Source organism: Sciurus vulgaris, assembly GCF_902686455.1.
Source record: "Sciurus vulgaris genome assembly, chromosome: 11".
Classification (NCBI taxonomy): Eukaryota; Metazoa; Chordata; class Mammalia; order Rodentia; family Sciuridae; genus Sciurus; species Sciurus vulgaris.
The window spans coordinates 19,057,267-19,081,089 of record NC_136472.1 but is presented as its reverse complement, the minus strand read 5'-3'; the positions used below and the strand labels follow the sequence as shown (position 1 = coordinate 19,081,089).

At 34.1% G+C, this 23,823-nt stretch overlaps 2 protein-coding genes across 2 annotated transcripts in view; both read right to left on the bottom strand.

Annotated features, from left to right (window-relative positions):
• The window catches only part of LOC306639039 (olfactory receptor 5W2-like), a gene marked incomplete at both ends in the record, with an annotated part of 112,472 nt that overhangs the window by 25,459 nt on the left and 63,190 nt on the right, over nt 1–23,823 (bottom strand). The gene's annotated exons all lie outside the window — the stretch shown is intronic.
• On the bottom strand, nt 16,577–17,527 carry LOC306638422 (olfactory receptor 10AG1-like; the record flags this gene model as incomplete). Its single annotated transcript, XM_079101712.1, has 1 exon — nt 16,577–17,527. The coding sequence occupies exon 1, from the start codon at nt 17,519–17,521 to the stop codon at nt 16,577–16,579; it is 945 nt and encodes a 314-aa protein (XP_078957838.1). The 5' UTR covers nt 17,522–17,527.

Below are 23,823 nucleotides of genomic sequence, written 5' to 3'. Positions count from 1 at the left end.
AATATTGTTGGTTATAGCAACAATCCTCATATCACTAACCTATGAGAAGGAAAATCATACTTATTATTACATGTTGGTCAGTGCAGTCTTTATCATCTGATGAGATATGAAAAAATAAAAACTATGTTTTTAGAAATATTTTATGATTTTTGCCTCAATGCTTATGGACTACTTGAAGGGGTATTCTGGAGACAAATGATGAGTCTCCTAATAATTCAAAGAGAAATGCTAAAATAGACGTGGAACCCCCATGATTTAATACATACAACTGCATTATGTCATATTTAAATAAAATTTACATTAAAAATTAAACCAGGGAGAGATACAATTATAATTAAGAGATTAATAGACATTTTCATTAAGCATATGTGTATTTATGTATACCTAATTTTCTACAGGTATATGATTCTCAACTGAAAGAAAAATAGTAAGTTTTAATATATGGACGTGTTTTTGTTTTGAAACAAGTAACTACTGTTAACTATTGTATTTGGTTCACATGGACTTGAGTTTTCACATATTGGATTTGCCTTGTGTCATTTTTATCATCTTTTTATTAAAACAAAGACAGTAAAACATTTAAATTTATGTATATCCCCACATAGTAAGAAAATGAGTAAAAGTTTGTTTTTAACACAGATTGAAAAAGAAACAAGTAAATGTTACCTGTGAATACTAATTTCAGTCAGTCTTCTAGTTCTGAGAAGAATATATTATTTTTGATCATAAGACTTCAGAATTCATGGAACTACATAAGAAAGCATAAACTGTTTCATTTGCAAAACTCTCATTTTTTTCCGGAGTTAAGTTTTCTTTTCTTTTTTCTTTTAATCTTGTAGCTTTAAATTTGGGAAATCAGGAGTTTATTGGAGATGAGCCATTATTTGGGAACTGAGCACTGAGCAGGTAGCATTCTATTATAATAAGTAGCATTTGGGACTTAAACTCTCTGAGGCTATTTCCCTGTGGTTTTGGAATTATGTAAACATGAATAATTCCTTTTCCCCTATGGATTCATGAACATGTTGAGCAAATGTTGATTTGAAACCTTGAACATAATCACCAAAATGGTCTATATAAGGAAGAAAATAGCAAATTAATTTTATATTACAAAATATATGGAATGTATGCATACTTGTGCTATAAAATCCAATCTGTATCATTCTCATACAGATGAAGCCAAATCTAACTGGTGTCCTATGAAGTCATTTCAATCTCCATTCTCTTGTTCATTTTTCTTTCCATTTTTCAGATTCTCCATCATCCTATGGAGTATTATCACATTTCAATTTTGTTTTTATTGACATATAATTCACATATTGTAAAATTTATATTTTTAAAGTAAACACTTCCTTGACTTTTGCTATATTGGAAAGTTGTGTACATTACACTCTGCTTGCAGAACATTTTTCATCCTTCATTAGGAAACTCAAAACCATTAATATCACTCCACACATCACCTCCACTCAGTGCCTGGGAAACTTAAATTTCTGATTCTGTGTTCACCTATTCTGGACAATATCATTTTGTGAATGTAATGTATTCTTTTTAACTATTCATCAATTAAAAGACAATTAGGGTTGTTTCTGCTCATCCATTATGAGCAATGATACCATAGATATTCATGAAAGATCACTGTTGTCACCTAGTAGTCATATTCCTCACCTTGTCATACTTCCACCTTTTACAGACCTTATGATTAATTCACATTCTCTACATTGAGCTCTCTCATTTTTGAATTAAGTTTAATTCATTTATATCAGAATTTCTCTATTACATTTAAGGTTTTATTTTTTTTTTTTCATATTTCCCACAGTTCCTACCAAAATGATTTGCAACGTTATTTGCTTACCAAATATTTGATGTTAACTATTTAGCCTATTTATAATGGAGTATAATGAAGAAACAGAAGCACACTGGTTTGGGGGATATTTTTTCCCACAATTTGTATGCATATGTGTAAAGATGGTTCATTTAAGAAGTAATATATGAATGATTTGTATAAAAATGAGAGTTCTGCATTGATTCTAAAAATAATTTCACTTATTACTAACTGCACGTACTTCTTCTTCATAAAATTGAAAATTACTGAAATTTTGACTTTCATGTTCTGTAAACCCTGCCACAAAGATTGTGGTAAAATTCTTCATATCATTTGAACTTTAGTCTAGCACTGTGGTGTCTGGTTTGAACGGACTACTTCAAAAGGACCCGAGAGCTACACTGCATTTGCAATATCCTCATGGCAAGGGGGGTGGCTGCCTTCTCTGTGTGCTGTACAAGTACTGCTTTATTCAGTGAATTTGCCAGATATATTCACAGAAAAGTCAGGAAAAAAGATCAGACCCAAACTTGATGATTTTTTGAAATGTCAAAAGCTAATAATAAATTTAGAATGAGTAATTTCAGAATGGTACAATGGGTTGATGTTTATTTGGGCAGATTAAAGATGAATACACTTTTGGACACATCTGCTTTAGAAACACAGTACTTGCTTATACTTCTGTTAACATATTGCTGTCCTTTAACTAGTTAATCAACACAAAATGGCACAAAGACACACCCAGTGACTCTGGAGGCTTCCACAGAGGAATCCTAAGTTTCAGGCAAGCCTCAGTAACTCAGTGAAACTGTAAACAACTTAGTGAGCTTATCTAGGGATGTAGCTCAGTGGTAAAGTGCCCTTGGGTTTAATTTCCAGAACAAAAAAAGAAAAAAAAAATGGCACAAAGAACTCCATGTCAGGGTAGTGACTTATTATTATCTGAAAATCATGAACTGCTGACTATTAACAAGACTAACATTCAGGATGAAATATGTTACCTGTTTTGAAAACATGGGAAGGAAAAGAGATTGTGTTGACCCTGGTTTTTCTAGTCCTGTGACCTTGAAATCACTTTTAAGACACTTCACAATCTATCCCAACTATCAGCTTCATACCACAGTGTGGAAACAGTCAACACAAAGAACAGAAAAATAGCCCAATAATAGTCAGTTAAACCTATGTATTCCAGGATAATGTTTGTATAGAAAATGATAATTAGAACAGTATATGAAGAACATATGCAGAAAGAAATTTTCATGAGAAAGGATTTTTAAATGACATGTGAGCATATATGGAATATTTATGTTGTATGTAAATTGTATACATATTTATATTGTATATATTTTTCTACATAAGCATGTGATCTCCACAAACAGAAGAAGATATATGTAAAACGAATTGACAAAAGATAAGTCCAACAAAAAGCAGTATAGTCAATAAAAATGAGCAAAGCTTTTGTGCTACTCAACTTTTTATAGTTGTGTCCAAAATGCCTGACAAGAATAAGTTAGAGCAGGAAAAATTTATTCTGGACTCATAGTTTCAGAGTTTCATTACATGGTCAGCTCCCTCTATTGCTCTGAGTCTGAGAGGAATCAGAACATCGTGATGGAATGACCTGGCAGAGGAAAGCTGTACAGTTCATGGCACTGGGAAGATAGGGCAAGGAATAGTCTAAGCATATACCCCAATGACTTACCTCCTCCAGCCAAACTCCTTCTGAACTGTGGGTATGCAGCTAAAATATTACATCAACATGGAATACTGTTGGACAATTTCTTAAAAAGTTGAAAGTGCACTTATGTTCCAATTCTAAATGCTGGTAATTTAAGAAAATTGAATTATATGGGCATACAATGACTTATAAACTAATGTATATAGGAATTGAGTTTTTTATAGCAGAGTAGTAACAACTCAAGTCTATCAATGTGTGAGTTGTTATGCTGATTGTGATGCACTCAGACACAAGAATCACATCTATAAATAGAAGGAATAGTCTACAGGAATATGCAACAGCATGAATGAAGCTCAAAATAATTATAGTGAGTGGAAGTAAGCATTTATAAGAGATTTTATATTGTACAGTTCCATCTGTAGTGAAAAGTGCTTATCAGTGAGTAATTTGGATCAGGTGGAAAAAAGAAAGATTAAGAAGTGTCACAAGCATATTTTGGAGGGTGACAAATGCATATATTTATCTGATTGTGGCAATTTGTTAGCCAAGCAATATGGAAGAAAGAGAGTTTAAAGTTCAAAAACTAGGGCATTAATTAATATATCCATGTTCATCAAATTATAGCATATCATTGTCTAAATAGAATCTATAGAAAACAAGGAAGCCTCTTGCCAGACTTAATTCCTTGACTAATCATCTGTTGTCTTTGAGTTACCAAACCACCATCTAATTTCTCTATCGCCTATTCATGCAGCATAAAAATATTAGTGTATAAAATTCAGCAAAAACAAATAAGCAACCTAATGCTAACGGTTTTTCATAATGTCTCAAAAGAAAACCATGAAATATGAACAGATTCAGAAATGAAGTTGAGGTGATGAATGTGTGAACTTATTCCTACATACTACCCATTTTACTATCTAAATGCATCTGACAGCATCATGATATATACCTTAAAATTACACAATAACCAGGCACTATGGCACTTGACTATTATCCTAGCTGCTTTGGAGACGAGGCAAGAGGATCTAAAGTTTGAGGTAGCTCATATTAGTGAGAAATGAACTGTCTCGAAATGAAAAATCAAAAATAAAAGGATAAAGGATGTCCATTCAGTGGTAGAATATCCCTGGGTTCAATGCCAAGTAACACAGACACACACACACACACACACAAAACCACAATAAAATTTATTTTAAAAAAGAATCTGAGAATGTTCTGTAATGCTGGCTTTCTTTTTGTAAATTCTTTTAGCTTCTGTTTATCATGGAAGGATTTTATCTCATCGTCAAATTGTCAAATAAAGGAGGAACCAAGTCGTGTCAAAATAAATAAATAAATAAATAAAATGAGCCAAATGACTGGGAATACAAATCATATATCAATAATAACCCTGAATATTAATGGCCTGAACTCATCAATCAAAAGACATAGACTGGCAGATTGGATTAAAAAGAAACATCCAACTATATGTTGCCTGCAAGAGACTCACCTCATAGAAAGAGACACCCATAGACTATAGGTGAAAAGATGGGGAAAAACATACCATGCACATGGACTCAGCAAAAAAGCTGGGGTATCCATCCTTATTTCAGATAATGTGGACTTCAAGCCAAAGTTAGTCAGAAGGGATAAAGAAGGACATTTCATACTGCTTAAGGGAAGCATAAATCAGCAAGATATAACAATCATAAACATCTATACCCCAAACAGTGGCTCATCCATGTATGTCAAACAAATCCTTCTCAATTTCAGAAACCAAATAGATCATAACACAATAATACTAGGTGATTTTAACACGCCTCTCTCACCACTGGACAGATCTTCCAAACAAAAATTGAACAAAGAAACCATAGATCTCAATAACACAATGAATAATTTAGACTTAGCATACATTTACAGAATATACCATCCAACCAAGAGCGAATAAACTTTCTTCTCAGCAGCACATAGATCCTTCTCTAAAATAGACCATATATTATGCCACAAAGCTAATATTAGCAAATACAGGAAGATAGAGACACTACCTTGTATTCTATCAGATCATAATAGATTGAAATTAGAAATAAATAAAAGAGTTAAAAACAGAAACTACTCCAACACCTGGAGATTAAACAAAATGCTATTATATGATGAATGGACAACAGAAGATGTTAAGAATGAAATTAAAAAATTCTTAGAGATAAATGAGAAAAAAAATCATCATATCAAAATCTCTGGGACATTATGAAAGCAGTACTTAGAGGAAAATTTATTTCATGGTGCGCATTCAATAAAAGAAGTAAAAATCAACAAATAAACGACCTAACACTACAACTCAAAGCCTTAGAAAAAGAAGAACAGACCAACACCAAAAGTAGTAGAAGACAGGAAATAGTTAAACTCAGAGCTGAAATCAATGAAATTGAAACAAAAGAAACAATACAAAAAATTGACAAAATAAATAGTTGGTACTTTGAAAAAATGAACAAAATTGATAAACCCTTAGCCACGCTAACAAAGACAAGACAAGAGAAAACCCAAATCACTAAAATTCGGAATGAACAAGGAAATATCACAACAGACACGATTGAAATACAAAACATAATTAGAAGATATTTTGAAAATCTATATTCCAACAAAATAGAAAATTTCAAAGACATCAACAGGTTTCTAGAGACATATGAATCACCTAAACTGAACGAGGAAGACATACACAATTTAAATAGACCAATTTCAAGTAATGAAATAGAAGAAGTCATCAAAAGCCTACCAACAAAGAAAAGTCCGGGACCAGATGGGTTCTCAGCCAAGTTCTACAAAACGTTTAAACAAGAGCTCATTCCAATATTCTCAAAGTATTCCATGAAATAGAAGAGGAGGGAACCCTCCCAAACTCATTCTATGAAGCCAATATTACCCTGATACCCAAACCAAACAGAGAAACATCGAGGAAAGAAATTTTCAGACCAATATCCTTAATGAACATGGATGCAAAAATTCTCAACAAAATTTTAGCAAATCTCATACAAAAACATATTAAAAAGATAGTGCACCATGATCAAGTGGGTTTCATCCCAGGGATGCAAGGTTGGTTCAACATCAGGAAATCAATAAATGTAATTCACCATATCAATAGACTTAAAGTCAAGAATCACATGATTATTTCAATAGATGCAGAAAAAGCATTTGATAAAATACAGCACCCCTTCATGCTCAAAACACTAGAAAAAATAGGGGTAGTGGGAACATTCCTTAACATTGTAAAGGCCATCTATGCTAAGCCCATGGCTAATATCATTCTAAATGGTGAAAAACTGAAAGCATTCCCCCTAAAAACTGGTACAAGGCAAGGTTGTCCCCTTTCACCTCTTCTATTCAACATCGGCCTTGAATCGTTAGCCAGAGCAATTAGACAGACCAAAGAAATAAAAGGAATACGAATAGGAAAAGAAGAACTCAAACTATCCCTATTTGCTGATGATATGATTATATACTTAGAGGAACCTGGAAATTCCACCAGAAAACTCTTAGAACTCATAAGTGAATTCAGTAAAGTAGCAGGTTACAAGATCAATGCTCATGAACCCAATGCATTTTTATACATAAGTGATGAATCTTCAGAAAGAGAAATTAGGAAAACTACCCCATTCACAATAGCATCGAAAAAAATAAAATACTTGGGAATCAATCTCACAAAAGAGGTGAAAGACCTCTACAATGAGAACTACAGAACACTAAAGAAAGATTAAAGAAAACCTTAGAAGATGGAAAGATCTTCCATGTTCTTGGATCGGCAGAATTAATATTGTCAAAATAGCCATACTACCAAAAGTGCTATACAGATTCAATGCAATTCCAATTAAAATCCCAATGATGTACCTTACAGAAATAGAGCAAGCAATCATGAAATTCATCTGGAAGAATAAGAAACCCAGAATAGCTAAAGCAATCCTTAGCAGGAAGAGTGAAGCTGGGGGTATCCCAATATCCGAACTTCAACTTTACTACAAAGCAATAGTAACAAAGAGGGCATGGTATTGGAACCAAAATAGACATATAGATCAATGGTACAGAATAGAGGACATGGACACAAACCCAAATAAATACAATTTTCTAATACTAGACAAAGGTGCCAAAAATATGCAATGGAGAAAAGATAGCCTCTTCAACAAATGGTGCTGGGAAAATTGGAAATCTATATGCAACAGAATGAAACTAAACCCAGATCTCTCACCCTGCAAAACCTCAACTCGAAATGGATTAAGGACCATGGAATCAGACCAGAGACTCTGCAGATTATAGAAGAAAATGTAGGTCCAGATCTTCAACATGTCGGCCTAGGACCAGACTTCCTCAATAGGACTCCCATAGCACAAGAAATAAAAGCAAGAATCAATAACTGGGATAGATTCAAACTAAAAAGCTTTCTCTCAGCAAAGGAAACTATCAGTAATGCGAAGAAAGAGCCTACAGAGTGGGAGAATATCTTTGCCAATCATACTTCAGATAGAGCACTAATCTCCAGAATCTCTAAAGAACTCAAAAAACTCTACACCAAGAATACAAATAATCAAATCAACAAATGGGTTAAGGAAATGAACAGACACTTCACAGAAGAAGATGTACAAGCAATCAACAAACATATGAAAAAATGTTCATTATCTCTAGTAATAAGAGAAATGCAAGTCAAAACCACCCTAAGATTCCATCTCACCCCAATTAGAATGGCGATTATCAAAAATACAAGCAACAACAGGTGTTGGCGAAGATGTGGGGAGAAAGGTACACTCATACATTGCTAGTGGGGCTGCAAATTAGTGCAGCCACTCTGGAAAGCAGTGTGGAGATTCCTTAGAAAACTTGGAATGGACCCTCCATTTGACCCAGCTATCCCACTCCTTGGCCTATACCCAAAGGACTTAAAATCAGCATACTACAGAGATACAGCCACATCAATGTTCATAGCTGCTCAATTCACAATAGCCAGATTGTGGAACCAACCTAGATGCCCTTCAATTGATAAGTGAATAAAGAAACTGTGGTATATATATACAATGGAATATTTCTCTGCCATAAAGAATGATAAAATTAAGGCATTTTCAGGCAAATGGATGAAATTGGAGAATATCATGCTAAGTGAGATAAGCCAGTCTCAAAAAACTAAAGGACGAATGATCTCGCTGATAAGTGGATGATGACACATAAGGGGGGGGTGGGAGGGGTTAGTGTTAGGGTTAGGGAGGGGGGCAAGAATGGAGGAAGGAAGGACTGTATAGAGGGAAAAGAGGGGTGAGAGGGGTGGGGGGAAGGGAAAAAATAATAGAAAAAAAATCAATATTATCCAAAAAAATGAATCTGAAATGTATTGTTAAGCTGTATTAATAATGAACCCATTTGTGGTTTGGAGGAACACTTGGTTTCCATCTACAGTCTTCTGAAATTCATACAGGTTAAAATAAATACTGTTGGTCATTTGCCTGATATGTATCTTCAATTCTAGAATATTAACTAACACACAAACCATTACTCAAGGATAAACACTTTTTTTACAGTTTTCTTTCTGCGTAATGTGGCAGAATAAAATATTTTTCACAATTTAGCGATGATGTGTTTAAGTTCCATTAAAAAAACATTTTAGCTCTGCACAGGGGTGTATACCTATAATCCCAGTGGCTCTGGAGGACAGGGAGCTGAGACAGGAAGATTACAAATTCAAAGCCAGTCTCAGCAAGAGCGAGGTACTAAGCAACTCAGTGAGACCCTGTAGCTAAATAAAATACAGAATAGGGATGGGGATATGGCTCAGTGGTCTAGTACCCTTGTTGGTATCCAGTACCCACCCCTCTAAAAAATTATAATTATTTTTATTAGTAAATGCATGATAACACTTGAGTAGATCAAAGTCAACATATAAAAAAGGGAACATGTTCTTCAGAAAATGGAGAGAAATAATGCCTCTAGAACTCTAATATTGATGTGTACATGATTTGTCAACTTACCTTTTCATGCTAGTAGAAAAAAGGCCAGTGAGCCTTGGCCTTTGCATCTTGTGTGGTTTTCCATGAATGTGTGTTTCACTATGCAAGTGAACATATCCGAATTGAGGATGCCGATGATTTAGTTGCACTTGTTATGTTACATTGTTTCTCTATATAATTATTACAGTATTACTTTAATTTTGCTTAATAAATGTACAAGGGTAATGTAAAATAGGAAGCGATTACATCATTTTAATCATTTAAGCTTAAAACTTACATCTCTAAATTCACTATCTGGGTACAAATTTAGAATTGATTAACGTCTCCTCCGAGGCAAATTATGCAACTTTACCTACTAGAGATGAAAACTTTGGAACTATTTTTAGGGAAAGTGACAAGAAATGTCTGCGATCCTATCTTATGGGGGTTACTACGACAAAGAATTCATGGTAAGAAACATACTTCCCTTCGATTATGAACCCATGATTAAGACTTGGTATTATAATAATAATTATTCACAGCAAACACACTATATTTTTAGAACTTAATTGTATTAATGCAGTGAATCATCCAAAATTCAATCATGTAGGTAAATTTTTTTTAAAAAAAGTATTTATTTTATCCATTAAGTCAAAAAGATACTCTTTTTTTTCTTAGTTTATCTGTTTGTAAAGTGAACAAACATTAAGAAAGAGTATTTTATTTCTTTCTAGTTTTGATAAATTAGGTTTTAGTCTTTCCTTGGCCATAATGTAGTTGTGTCACTTTGTGTAATTTAGTATAAATTATTTTAATCTATACTAGAAAAATGACAACTAATACCTCACAGTGTTTCTGTGTGAAATGCATTAGGAATATTATTCTAGGTATGTTTCTATTTTCTATCCACTCTATTTTCTATTTATCCATGTGGTACCAATTTGGAGAATAACTTATGAATAGTAGAAAAATAGCAAAAATAATTTTTAAAATTTATTTTTTACTATCACGTCACACTTTCTTATCCTTAGGTTATGGTGAGGATGATATATTGAGGCTATTATTAATAATGGCTATTACACCACATAATGATTATTATGTGCAAACAGTATTCTAAGTACTTTACAGACAACTCAATTAATTTTCACAAAATTAAACTGTCAACATCATTGTTCTTTGATAGGTAAGAGAGCTCAAGCAAGAGAGTTTGAGAGCCAGGGTGTGATGGAAACAGGACGAGAACCTTTGGTGATGACTCTAAAGCCTTATGACACATGGCTTTCCATGAACTAGGCTCTTCATAGTAACCCCATGATTTCAATTGGGGCATGCAGGCTTAGAGAGACATTAACATGTCGTTTAGCTAGTACTGCACATGTACATATCCACCCAGGTGTGTCCATGAGAATATCCATGAGGGAGGTCAAAATATCACAGTGTGGCTGCTGAGGCAGACTGAAGTGCTGGAGGTCCTGAAGAAAGGAAGGAAAGGGTCATGTGCTTGCTGGAAGGGAGGCCCTGTAGCCTTGGGAAATTTGCATTGGTCATTCCTTCTGATACCTAAGATTCCATGTAGAGAACTGTGAGAGGGAGGGGAAGAGGTGGGAAGGTGGAGGAAGGGGAAGAGAGTAATGCCTGGGTTAAATTTAAGTGGGATTAACAAAAGGGTCAAACTACTGTGATACACTAAATTCTTCCCAAATACGACAGTAACAGTCTTGTGTAGAAAATAACTTAATCCAAACCATTCAGCTATAATTCATGCTTTAATTCTGTCATCTGTACTCAGAAGCTTATCTAATAGACATCCTTTAAAAACCTGCAGAAGCTATATCAGAAAAAAATGACACCAGATGGGTTACAGTTTGGATATGACAGGATATCAATGTTTTCAATATTTTTGAACACAAACTGGTGGTTTTTACTCTCAGATCGATGATGTTTTATTTTTTTGCAAAATTAAATGACCAGTCCAATGAACACTGACTTATGAGGAAAAGAGTTGTTTTCCCATTGCCCAGATGTTATTTTTTCAATGAAACCAAAGAGTTATACATGCTTTTTTATATTTATTGGTAGTGATCAATGTATTTTATGTATTTTTATTTACAATGGACATGTAGAAATTGGTTAAAGGTCATCGTTGCAATTTTTAAAATACTTTGGTAAAAGATATAAAAATATTTTAATGATAATTTGAATTGGTAGCTTTTACTAAATTTTTGAGTATTTTACAATGGAATTCAGAGTTCTAAAAGTGATTATTATCCTCCTTTATTGTGGAGGTTTATGAAAAAATTTAAAATGTTTAAGAAAGTACCTGTTGCCATATAAATTACATAAAAATCTCATTGAAGCTAAAGAGCATTGCTAGTTATCACCAATACTGAATATGGAATGTATCTTGGAGGAATTGGAAGGTAAGCCCAGTGGAGGTTTCTACACAACTTGGAATTAGTGGTACTTTGTGAGAAGGGGGAAGAGTTCCCAAAGAGGATGGGTAAGCCACTCCAGTTAGTACATGCAGGTTCTCATCCTCAGCTGAATTATTCTGACATACATGGTGCACAGAGTTCTACTAAAACAAGATTAAATGCCAGATGTCATTAGTGGAACACCAGTATTTTTTATAAGTTAATTTTCTTTCACAATATAAGAGCAGTTTATTGAAGTCTTCTCTTCCTCTACAACCATACCAAAAAATTTATCTGTTTTCTTTTCTTCTTTGAAGTACTGAGGATCAAGTCCTGGTATACACACATGCTAGGCAAGTGCTATAACACTGAAGTATATTTCACACTAGAGAGAACATTTTTCCCTTGCTTTTCATATGTGATATATTCTTATTTAAAATTTATTTAGTATTTTTACTTTCTAATAGTTTTTATTTGTTCTAATTAGTTGTATATGACAGTAGAATGTGTTCATACATTTTGGTAAATCATAATAAATGGAATATGATTTCTTATTTTTTGATTATACATAATTTAGGATCACCTTGATCATGCAGTCATATATGTACATAAGGTAATAATGTGTTTCAGCGTACTATCCTTCCTTCACTCCCCTCTACCTAATACAAAGTAACTCTATTCTTCTCTAGCCACCCCGCTTACTGTGAATTAGCATCCGCATAATGGAGAAAACAGAAGAAAACAGAACGTTCATTTTAAAGCATGTATTACACATAAAAGTGAAGAATGATATTAGTCAAGTTACACTGTTATATTGTATGCATGTACAAATATGCAACAAATCCCACCATTGTGTCAACTACAATGCACTAATAAAAATGGGGAAAAAAATAAGTGAGCACATTTCTCATTATGAAAATTCATGAAAAACACCAAAAATAACCACCATCAACAAATGAACAAATTAAATAACTAGATAATTCTCAAGAAAACTAATATAATTGTCCAACATTTAAGTGAAAAATAGTTCAATATCAGCAATCAGGGAAATGCAAATCCAAACTCCACTGTGATTTTATTTTATCCCATCTAGAATACCAATATAAAGAATAAAATTGATGTTAAATGCTGGCAAGGATGCGGGAGAATACTTACATACTGATGGTGATATTGCAAATTAGTATAACCACTATGGATATCAGTATCATGATTCCTGGGAAGTCAAGAAATGTAAACACTATGTGCCTTGCTCTTCTGCTCCTCACTATTTACCCAAAGGAAATGATATCAAGAAAATAGTGATACAGGCACATCAATATTTTAGCAGCTCAATTTACAACAGCCAAGTTATATAACCAGCCTAGGTGTTTGTCAACAGATGAATGGATAAAGGAAATATGGCATATATACACAATAAATTCTATGCAGCAGAAAAAGTGTGAAATTATGGCAATTGCTAAAACATGGATGAAACTGGGACTTGACATGCTAAGTGAAATAAGCCAGACTCAGGAAGTTAAGGGTCAAATGTTCTAATACATGGAAGGTAGAAATTGAATTTTTAAAAAAGGGGATTTCATGAAAACAGAGATCAGGAGAGTAGAGCTACATGATCAAGTGGGCAAGGTGGGAGAAATGGAGGAAAGGGGGAAGAAATTGGCCACTGTGTTATATGAATAAAGCATAATGAATCCCACTTTTATGTATAGCTGTAATGTACCAATGAGAAACTCATGTAAGTAAATAGAAGAAAGATCAAGGAGTTGAGGAAGGAGGGCAGGGAGAAGAAGGGTGGAGGGAAAAGGGATTCACATGGAAATGAATGGGAATAAATCACATACATCTATGAATATGTCACCATAAACCCTACTCTTATGTATACACACAGTGCCTCCTGCAAAAATAAATAAATAAATAAATTGACTGGATGTGAAAAATTAAAAAGAAGCAAGAACTTCATATCAATAAACAAGAAATATGCTGAAAATAAACTCATGTTTATTCATCATTGTAGTTAATAAGCAAAGACTTTAAAATTACTGTGATGACATCTTTAAGAAATCATTTAAAAATTTATGAACAATAATTAAAGGTTGAAAAATTCTCCATGGAACTGGAATTCATCCCATATAATCCAATTGAATTGGGAACTACAGTATCCAATATAAGAAACTCATTGAATGTACTTAACAATTCATTGACTATCAGAACACTGAGAAGAACCTTGGGTTTTCTACTTTATTATGAATCTGGTTATTCCCAGGTTCTGCAAGGTGCACTGGTGAACTGGACAACCATGAGAACAAATGTTTTATTTCCATTGTAAATCCAAATAACTCGGAACCATAAAAAGTAGCAGTTGGAATTCCATTCAAAGATAAGCCATTACACAAAACTCAGGAGAAACTCATACATCAGTCCAAATCTAAAGGCTGAAGAAAATCTAATGTTCCAGTTTGAAGATGATCAGCAGGCAGAGTCCTCTTTCACTCAGGGGAGACTCAGACCCTTAGTTCTGTGTCCTTCAAGTGACTGGATCAGATCTCCCACATTAGGAGATGTGCTTTACTCAGATGACCCATCTTTCCTTCTTTTTCTCTTTTAAGGACTCATAGGATTAGATCAGGCTATCTGAATGATCTCTCTACCTCAGATTTTAAAACCTTAATCACCTGTGCAAAGTTCCTTGGCCATGTGATGTAACTTGTTTAGATGTTACATAGAGTTAATTGGGCATTTCTAGGGAAAATTGTCCTTCTACAATATCCCAATGAAATAGGAGAACTGATTGTACAGTCCACATTTGCTTGGATCCCTAAATGACATAAATTATTCAAAGATGTGCCATATGACATTACAACTCATAACACACTTTAAACTACTTAGGATTCAAAAGCTAATGTTTTAATATTAATTGATGACTTTCACATATTAATTTCAAAGAACATCTGACCTGAAGAGTAGCACATAAGTGAAAAACTAAAAACTAAATTTATTGCCTTAGTCAAGGTAAGTAATTCAGTTGTATAAAGAAGTAGGTTTGCTCAAACACATAATTGGTACTGCATATGTCCCTTTCTTCAAAACCAGCATTCCTGAGTATATCAATGAATTTAATGTGAAATAAAGCTAACTGGAGATTGCTCCAAGAATTGTATTCAAATCCAACTAACACTTCAAATTTTCCCTAGTAAAACTTTTTTGATTTTTGTTGTCTTAGGTGGATATCTGTACCTTAAAATAATCCTGTGTGTTAATAAGAAATAGTTTATTGCCACCATCTTCTTAAGTATAAATGTTATGAAAAGAGTAGATAAGTTATATTTAACCATTCAACAATTTTCTCAGAGAGTGAAGAATAAAATATAGGTAATAGGAAATCCTGAGACAGCTTGCTATCCGTGACATTATGATTCCTGCTTAGGACATTTCAAAAATTAAACCACCACTAAATCATCATCTTTATTGTCACAGTCACATTGGCATGGTCTTTCTCATGCACTACACACCCAAATCCTAATACATATAAAACATTAAATGATAAGAGACATATGTGTATATGTGCATAAAGGAAATACAGGAATAAATTTAAAATCATGATAGATGATAAGTATACCAATAGTTTGTAGAAACAGGAGTTGTATGAACAGGTTGTTTGGACAACCATAGCTAAGATGACAGTATGAAATAGTTGTCAGATTAACTAAAATATGAATCTTTAAGTCAATTGTTGACTTGTGCATCTGGTGGGTGGATACTTCTGGTTCTGTTGATTGATGCTCCATTTCCTTCATAATGCCAGCTCAAAGATTTAATGATTTTAAATCCTTCAGAAGGGGTTTTAAGGATGAACTTATAAGGTATACTGGTACAATGTAACTTGGGTAGACTTCATATAATCCTGAAAATAACTTTCCAAACTTCCCTTCAGTTTTATACTCACAGATATTTTGCATAACATGAATATTTTATATTTAACATAGTAAATGAAAAATGGCTATTGTAGCATAGTAAGAAATATAAAATACTTAGAAGCAAATTAATTCAGGACTATGATAGCAGAGAATGAAAATATATGAAAGAAAATCATTTGAGAAAGGTAGAACTTTTGTATCATGTGATCTCAGAGCAAGTTTTTAAGAAGACATTACGTGCATGTAAAATATTTTAAGATATTTTCCTGAAAGTATTCCTTTTTGGTACATACACATTTTAATGTTTATTGATGTCAAAAATTTTCTGGAAATTGCCAGATCTCTGAAGTAGGGCAAGGCAATATTCACTTATTCATTCATTCATTTTAAAATCTCCTGGACACACAGTCATTACAAAAAAATCTTTGCTAATTACATCCCAAGTGTTGTATAAAAAAAGAAAAATGTCAGCATATATAGGCAAGAACATTTAGGAAAACGTTAAAAATTGTTTACTAAATTTACCTAACAAGACCTACAATTTAATTGTCAATTAATTTATACAGAAAATATGGAGCACATTAATGTCGGATATATGAGAAAACACATTTTTAGGTGGGGTCACAAAGACAGATGAATTTCCCTATATAGATATATGAACAAAGTAAATTCCAGGCTAAAATTTAAATATAACAAAAACAGATATCATAAGCTTGAAGGCATTACCCTCTCAAACCAAGAATGCAGTTGATATATTTCCCTGATCAAGGTGACAATATGGTAAAACAACAAGAAATAAACTCATAACACTATATTTTAAGCCAAAATCTTCTGAGTGCAGCAAGCACATCCTGGTTCCTGAGACTGTAGATCACAGGATTGAACATGGGAGTCACTATGGTATAAAACAGAGAGAGCAGTTTGTCAGTTCCTGCAGAATGGCTGGATGTGGGCCTGAAGTAGGTAATGGAAGCTGATCCAAAAAATAAAACCACAACCAGCAGGTGGGAGGAGCATGTGGAGAAAGCCTTAGTGCGTCCTTGGGCTGTGGGCAACCTCAGAATGGTGCCAATGATCTTGCTGTAAGAGGCCAGTATCAACACAAAGGGGACGGCAGCAACCAACACCACAACCACGTAGACAGACATCTCATGAACTAAAGTGTCCCCACAGGCTAGCTTGAGAATAGGAGGTATGTCACAGAAGAAGTGGTTGATTTGGTTAGAATGACAGAAATGCAGAGAGAATATCTGCCATGTCTGCCCTATCTGGACTGGCATTCCCCCAAGCCAGGCACCAGCTGCCAGTTGATGGCACTTCCTTGAGTTCATGACTAGAGGATAGTGCAGAGGTTTGCAGATGGCCACATAGCGGTCATAGGACATCACAACCAGGAGGAAGCATTCCGTGGTCCCCAATACAAGGAAGAAGCACAATTGGGTGGCACAGCCCAGTAAGGAGATGCTCCTATCCAGAGTCCAAAGGCTGGCCAGCATCCTGGGGAGAGTGACTGAAACATAACAGATTTCCAGAACAGAAAAATTTGCCAGGAAAAAATACATGGGTTTGTGCAGTGCAGGGTCAAGCCTGGTTATTATGACTATGAGGCTGTTCCCAATGAGGACAACCATGTAAATGATGGAGAATAGCCCAGACAGAAACCCCTGGATGCTTGGAAGTTCAGAAAATCCCAGCAGGACAAACTGCACCACTGTGGAGACATTGTCTTCTGCTTCTACCTCTTCAAGCTTCATCTGTGCGAAAGAGTTCACCAGAAATACAAGTCATTTCACTGTCTTGGGCTTTTGCATTCACATGTATAATGCAGTGAATGGTGAACCTTCTGATTTCTGTGTAGTAAGGGAAACAAACTATTACTTCTAGGTGCTTTAAGATTGCAGTTACGCATATTTTTATTATAAATTAAAGTACCCAAGTAATAAATTTTAGTCTTTTTTCACTGTTATTTTTATATTTCTTAGTCTATATGAGAATACATATTACATTTTAACATTCTCTTGAACACAAAAACTCAAATGTCAATTTATATTACGTATAGCAATGATTGCTTAGTTCAGTTGTCTTTTCTTTTTGGGGCAGAAAGATCTCAAATTTACTTTTTACTATTATCAATTCAAAATTAATTCAATTTGTAAATATTTTGTCTGACTTCCAAAATTGTTCTTAGAAATGCATAAATTTAATTTTTGTATGTTGAGGTTTCTCTGAACTGTTTCCAAACTTCAGCTTTCAATTTCTATATTTCTTTGTAAATTTACTATTAAGAAATGATAATAAACTCCCTATTATATATTTTGGAAAATTATTGATTTTTGAATCATGTACTTGAATTTATATATAAGGTATCTAAATGGTAATTTATAAATTTTATTCAGGTTTCATAGTATTGAGGAAAGGAAACCTCATTATCCTTCTTGTCTGGGAAAGCTCAACAGGGAGAAGTATGCACATGTACATCTATGTTCCAGAATGCAATTTTGATATGAATGTGCACACTTGATTCACACATTTTTGTATGAAAAGAACAGTAACTCCAACTCACTTTTGATACTTTCTTCAATCACAATGTGCTCACTCTACTGACCTCGTCTGTTCTATTAAGTCTATTCCTTTATGTATGGGAGTGCATTCATATGTGTGATTATATTGGAATATGATTGCTTGCATTTCCTATGTTTTGTCCAAATCTCTTGTCCTAAATAATAAGTTTATTACAATTATCTACACATTTTACATGCACTGGAATACATATTTTTTTTCAGAAAATTTGATTTTCTTACCTACTAGACAAATTGCAAGTCACATTGACTTCTTCTTTGGACTAGTTCCAAAGGTGTGAGACTGGTTCCTAGACAAAATGCAGACCTTCAGCCATGGAATGAGCATGTTGTACACCAATGCAATGGTTCATGTCCATATGACAATGATGAGGCAACGGTGAGTGAGAATTTTTTTAGTCTCATTTACTTTTGCAAAACTGGCATTTTCCCATTGCACAAAATAACATCTACCTCATGTGTTAAGTCATTTGAAAGCTAAAAGAAGTTAACTTCTGCAATGGGGAGATACATCTCTAATCATATGCAGAGACTAGTTAAATGTGAACAGTTACCAGATTTTAACTGCAGAAACATATAGACAAAAGTATGAAAGTAACAATGAAATATATGAAACTTGGGCATCCAAAGGATTTTCTGTGACTCAGAGGAGGAAAGTTTAAATATACATTGATTTTATGATCTTTTATAATTTTTTCATTGAAATGTTGAAGTAAATATTTAAGGTCTATCATAAATATATATACAGTCTTCCACAATTATATGTCTCTACTTTTTTATTTATTTAATTTTTTTTTCTTTTTTTGCAGTGCTAACATTGAACCTGGGGATTTACACTTGGTAGGCAAGCACTCTAACACTGAGCCATATCCTCAGCCCAGCTTCATGTTTTATTTTGGACACTGTAAAGAAGCTATAAGTTGATCTCACCAAGGCAAGAGTTGAGTGGTGGTCCTTAAGAGAAATGGGGAGATTAGGGACTGGAGTGGAGCGAGTGGGTGAGGTTGGTCCACATGTAGTAAGTCCTAATTGCTTCAATTAGGAGGTTTGGTAAGCCATTGAAAGATATTTTCATTGAAAGGAGGGTAGACTATATAAAACAAAATTTTATTGTTATTTAAAATGAAATAAAATCATTTAAACGTTTTTACCATAAAGGACTGAAAGATATTTGAGGAGAGAAGTTTTCCTTAATTTGATCGTGATACAGGTGTATATGTATGAAAAAATCTGAATGTAAAATTATGTACATTTTCCACAACTAAAAAGAGGGAAAAAAATAGAAATACATGCACCACATATAGAAAATAGCTAGAATTGAGTTTTTAAGATAGTCAATAACCAGTCTCTGATAATGAGATTTCAAAGATCAAATTTCAGTTTGAACTACCCAGAGTTTCATTATACTTTCCTGCATATTATTCATATGTCTTTAATTGAGTTCATTTCTAATTCAGTCTAGAGACTAATACAAGGACAATGATCTTAACAACAGCCAGTACTTTTGATGATCCCAGGGTAAAATGTAAACCCATTTCAATAACACCTGTTACCTATCTTGTTCGTTAATAGTATAAATTTCTGTTTTATTACATCAAAGCCCCAGACTCACTGCAGATAAAACACAGCAAAGCCTTAACACATAGTAACATCATAAATGTTTCCATATAAAATGATGATAAGGAAAAAGATGATCATCATTTTGCTTTGGGCTCATTAATTTCAGAAACACTTTACATTTTGATCTCCTTTGATCTTACAAGAACTAAACCAGAAAAGTATAAGGTCTATCTGAATCAGTGTTTTCAAATTACAAAAAATATTTTTTTCAAAAATTTGTATACTTACATGTTAAAAATACAGAAAACCATATTAATTTTTACCTATTTGGATCAAGGTCAAATATAGTGCTTACCTTTTATTTTCTGATTAAAAAGTTAGAGTAAAATGAGAAGGAAACTTATTACTCATGTCAGTTTATTTTATTTGAAAAAGAGGCCAACTACTTTGTCAGATACGGTCCATTGTCAGCATTATTGATGCTCTTTAAGTAGTAAACATTCCCTGCTCTGGGGATCAACTCCTTTCCCGAAGAGCTTTCTAATTGAACTAAACCATTCTGTTTGCCAATCAAGGAGTTTGGTACAACAACCAAAATCTTATCTGGCCACATATTTTGTAATAAATTCTCCTGCTTCTTGTCCTTTCTTTCTTTTTTTCTTTTTCTTTTTTCTTTTCTTTTTTTCTTTTCTTTTTTTTTGATCATTAAGAAGCTGAACCTTGAAAATATCAGAACATTAGGGGGATTTGTCCCTGTCATCCACTTTTGCTCAGTGCTGTTCAAGTTCCAGTAGTTCAGAGAGAGGTGGAGGAGAAGAAAGTGTGATAGGAAGCACGGCCTTGAGTTATGGCATTTGTCTGAAGAAACTGGCATTATTATTATTGTTGTTGTTATTACAATTATTATTATTATGGGTTCTTGGGATTACCTAGTGATTTATGACAACTGAACTATATCCTCAAATCTTTTCATTTTTCAATTTGAGAAAAGGTCTTTCTTAGTTGCCTACTCTTTTAAACCTTGCCTTTTTTTATGGGATTGGCTTATTTCACTTATTTCCTGTTTTATCCACTTATAAGCAAATGCCATAATTTCATTCTTCTTTATGGCTGAGTAATATCCCATTGTATAAATATATCTCGTTTCCTTCATCCATTCATATGCTGTAGGCCATCTAGGTTGGTTCTATAGCTTGGCTATTGTGAATAGAGGTGCTATAAATATTGATGTGACTGCATCTCTGTACTGTGCTGACTTTAAATTCTTTGGGCATAAACCAAGGAGTGGGATAGTTGGGTCCAATGGTGGTTTCATTCCAAGTTTTCTGAGGAGTTGCCACACTGTTTCCCAAAGTGGATACACCAATTTGCAGTTCCACCAGTAATGTACAAGTGAACATTTCCCCCCACATTCTTACCAACAAATATCCTTGCATGCATTCTTCATAATTGCCATTTTGACTGCAGTGAAATGGACTCTCAGTGTAGTTTTGATCTGCATTGTTTTAATTGCTAGCAATGCTGAACATTTATTTATATATATATATATAAAAACCTTTTATTATATATATATATATGGTTAGTGCAGACAACCTGAGGGGCCAGAGCTCCCTCCTTATGCCAGCTCTTCTTCCTGGGCTGAGGGTTTTCCCAAGTGTAATGGGTGGAGTGCCCTAAGTTCTGTTGGTTCCTTCCTGAGCTTGTTAAAGTACTGAACTTCATTCCCGGAAGTTCAAGAAAGGAGACTAGATGACACAGACCATCAAGACACAGACCTGTAGTGCCAGGATTTGAACTCAGGGGCACACAACCACTGAGTCACATCCCCAGTCTTATTTTTTTTTTCTGTATTTTATTTAGTAAATTTTATTTTATTCTGTATTTTATTTTATTCTGTATTTTATAAGGTCTCACTGAGTTGCTTAGCCCCTCACCTTTGCTGGGGATGCCTTTGAACTCATGGTCCTCTCGTCTCAGCCTCCCAAGCTGCTGGGATTACAGGCATGCACCACTATGTCTGGCCAATTTTTTTTTTTTTTTGACCATTCTTATTTCTACTTCTGTGAAGTACCTGTTCATTTCCTATGTCCATTTACTGATTGGATTATTTATTTTTTGGTGTTATGTTTTTTTAGTTCTTCATGTATCCTGAAAATTAATACTCTGAGTTCAAGTGGTTAAAATATTCTCCTATTCTATAGTTTCTCTGTTCTAATTCTTGACAGTTAAATCTAACAAAAGAGGTAAAATTCCTCTATAAGGAAAACTACAGAATGTTAAAGAAAGACATTGTAAAAGACCTCAGAAGATGGAAAGATCTCCCATGTTCTTAGAGAGGCAGAATTAATATTATCAAAAAGATCATACTACTAAAAGCACTATACAGAGAAAATATTTTTTTTTGTTTTCACATAAGAGGGTTTATTAAGCAAACAGAGTGTCTCCCTTCAGGGTAAGAGAGAAAATGAGAGGAAAAGAGAGAGAAAGCATGTGCAAGAGAGAGTGTGAAAAGCAAGGAGGAGAGAGAAAGTGAGTAGGAGAGAGAAAGCATGAGAAAAGGTGGCGGGGGAGAGAGAAAATAAAATTTTTATTAAACTTCCAATGATATTCTTCATAGAAATATAAATATCAATCATGAAATTCATTTGAAAAAAATAAGAAGCCCAGAATAGCCAAAGCAATTCTCAGTGAGAAAAGTGAATCAGGAGGCATCATACCAGACCTTAAACCATACTACAAAGTTATGGTAATGAAAATGGCATGGTATTGGCACCAAAGACACATGAAGACCAGTGGAACAGAATGGAAGACCAGAGACATACCACATAAATACAGTTATCTCATACTAGACAAAGGTGCCATAAAAATACACTGGAGAAAAGATACCCTCTTCAAGAAATGGTTCTGGGAAAACTGGAAATACATATGAAGGAGAATGAAATTGAACCCCTAACTCTCACCCTGCAGAAAACTCAACTCAAAATGGATGAAGGACCTAGGTATTAGGCTAGTGACCCAGCACCTACTAGAAGAAAAATTACGCTCAAATCTCCACCATGTTGGCTAAGGAAGTGCCTCCCTCAATAAGACTGCTAAAGCGCAAGAATTAAAATTGAGAATCAATAAATGGGATCATATCAAACTAAAAAGTTTCTTCACAGCAAAGGAAATAATTAAGTAAAATTGTGTGAAAAATGACTATGATGTTATGCAAGTCTTATTACAGCCCATAAGATATCCCAAGCACTTTACATACATCTCATTTAATCATGCAAAGTTAAGCCATCCACATCATTATTGTTTTATAGGTAGATAGCTAAGGCACAGAGAGTTTTAGTGGGTGTGATGGAAAGAGAATTGGAGCCCTCAGTGCTGACTCCAAAGCCTTATGATACACTGGCTTCCCATGAGCTAGACTCTTTATATAAATCCCATACAGGCTCATAGTGACATTAGTGAGTCATTTGGCTCGTATTGCACATGTACAGATCCACTCAGGTGTGGCCATGCAAATAACCATAAGGGTGGTTAGAATATCACCAGGGTGGCCACTGTGAGGCAGGCTGAAGTGCTGGAGTCTCTGAAGGCAGAAAGGAAAAGATCATAAGATGCCATGGGTCACTGAGAACTTTACAAAGGTCATTCCTTCTGATAGTCTAATGATTCTACTTAGAGAAAAGTGAAAGAAACAGGCAGGAAGATTGTGGCAGGGAAATAGTATGCCTGGGTTAATGATAAGTGTGATTGACAAAGGGGTTAAACTACTGTGATACACTAAATTCTTCCCAATCATAACATGATATCACTAGATAGAAACTAAATTAATTGAAAGTTTTCAGTAGGTATGCATGCATTAGTTCTCTCATCTGTATGAAAAAGCCTATTAAATTAGGGGCCTCTTTGACACCTGCAGAATT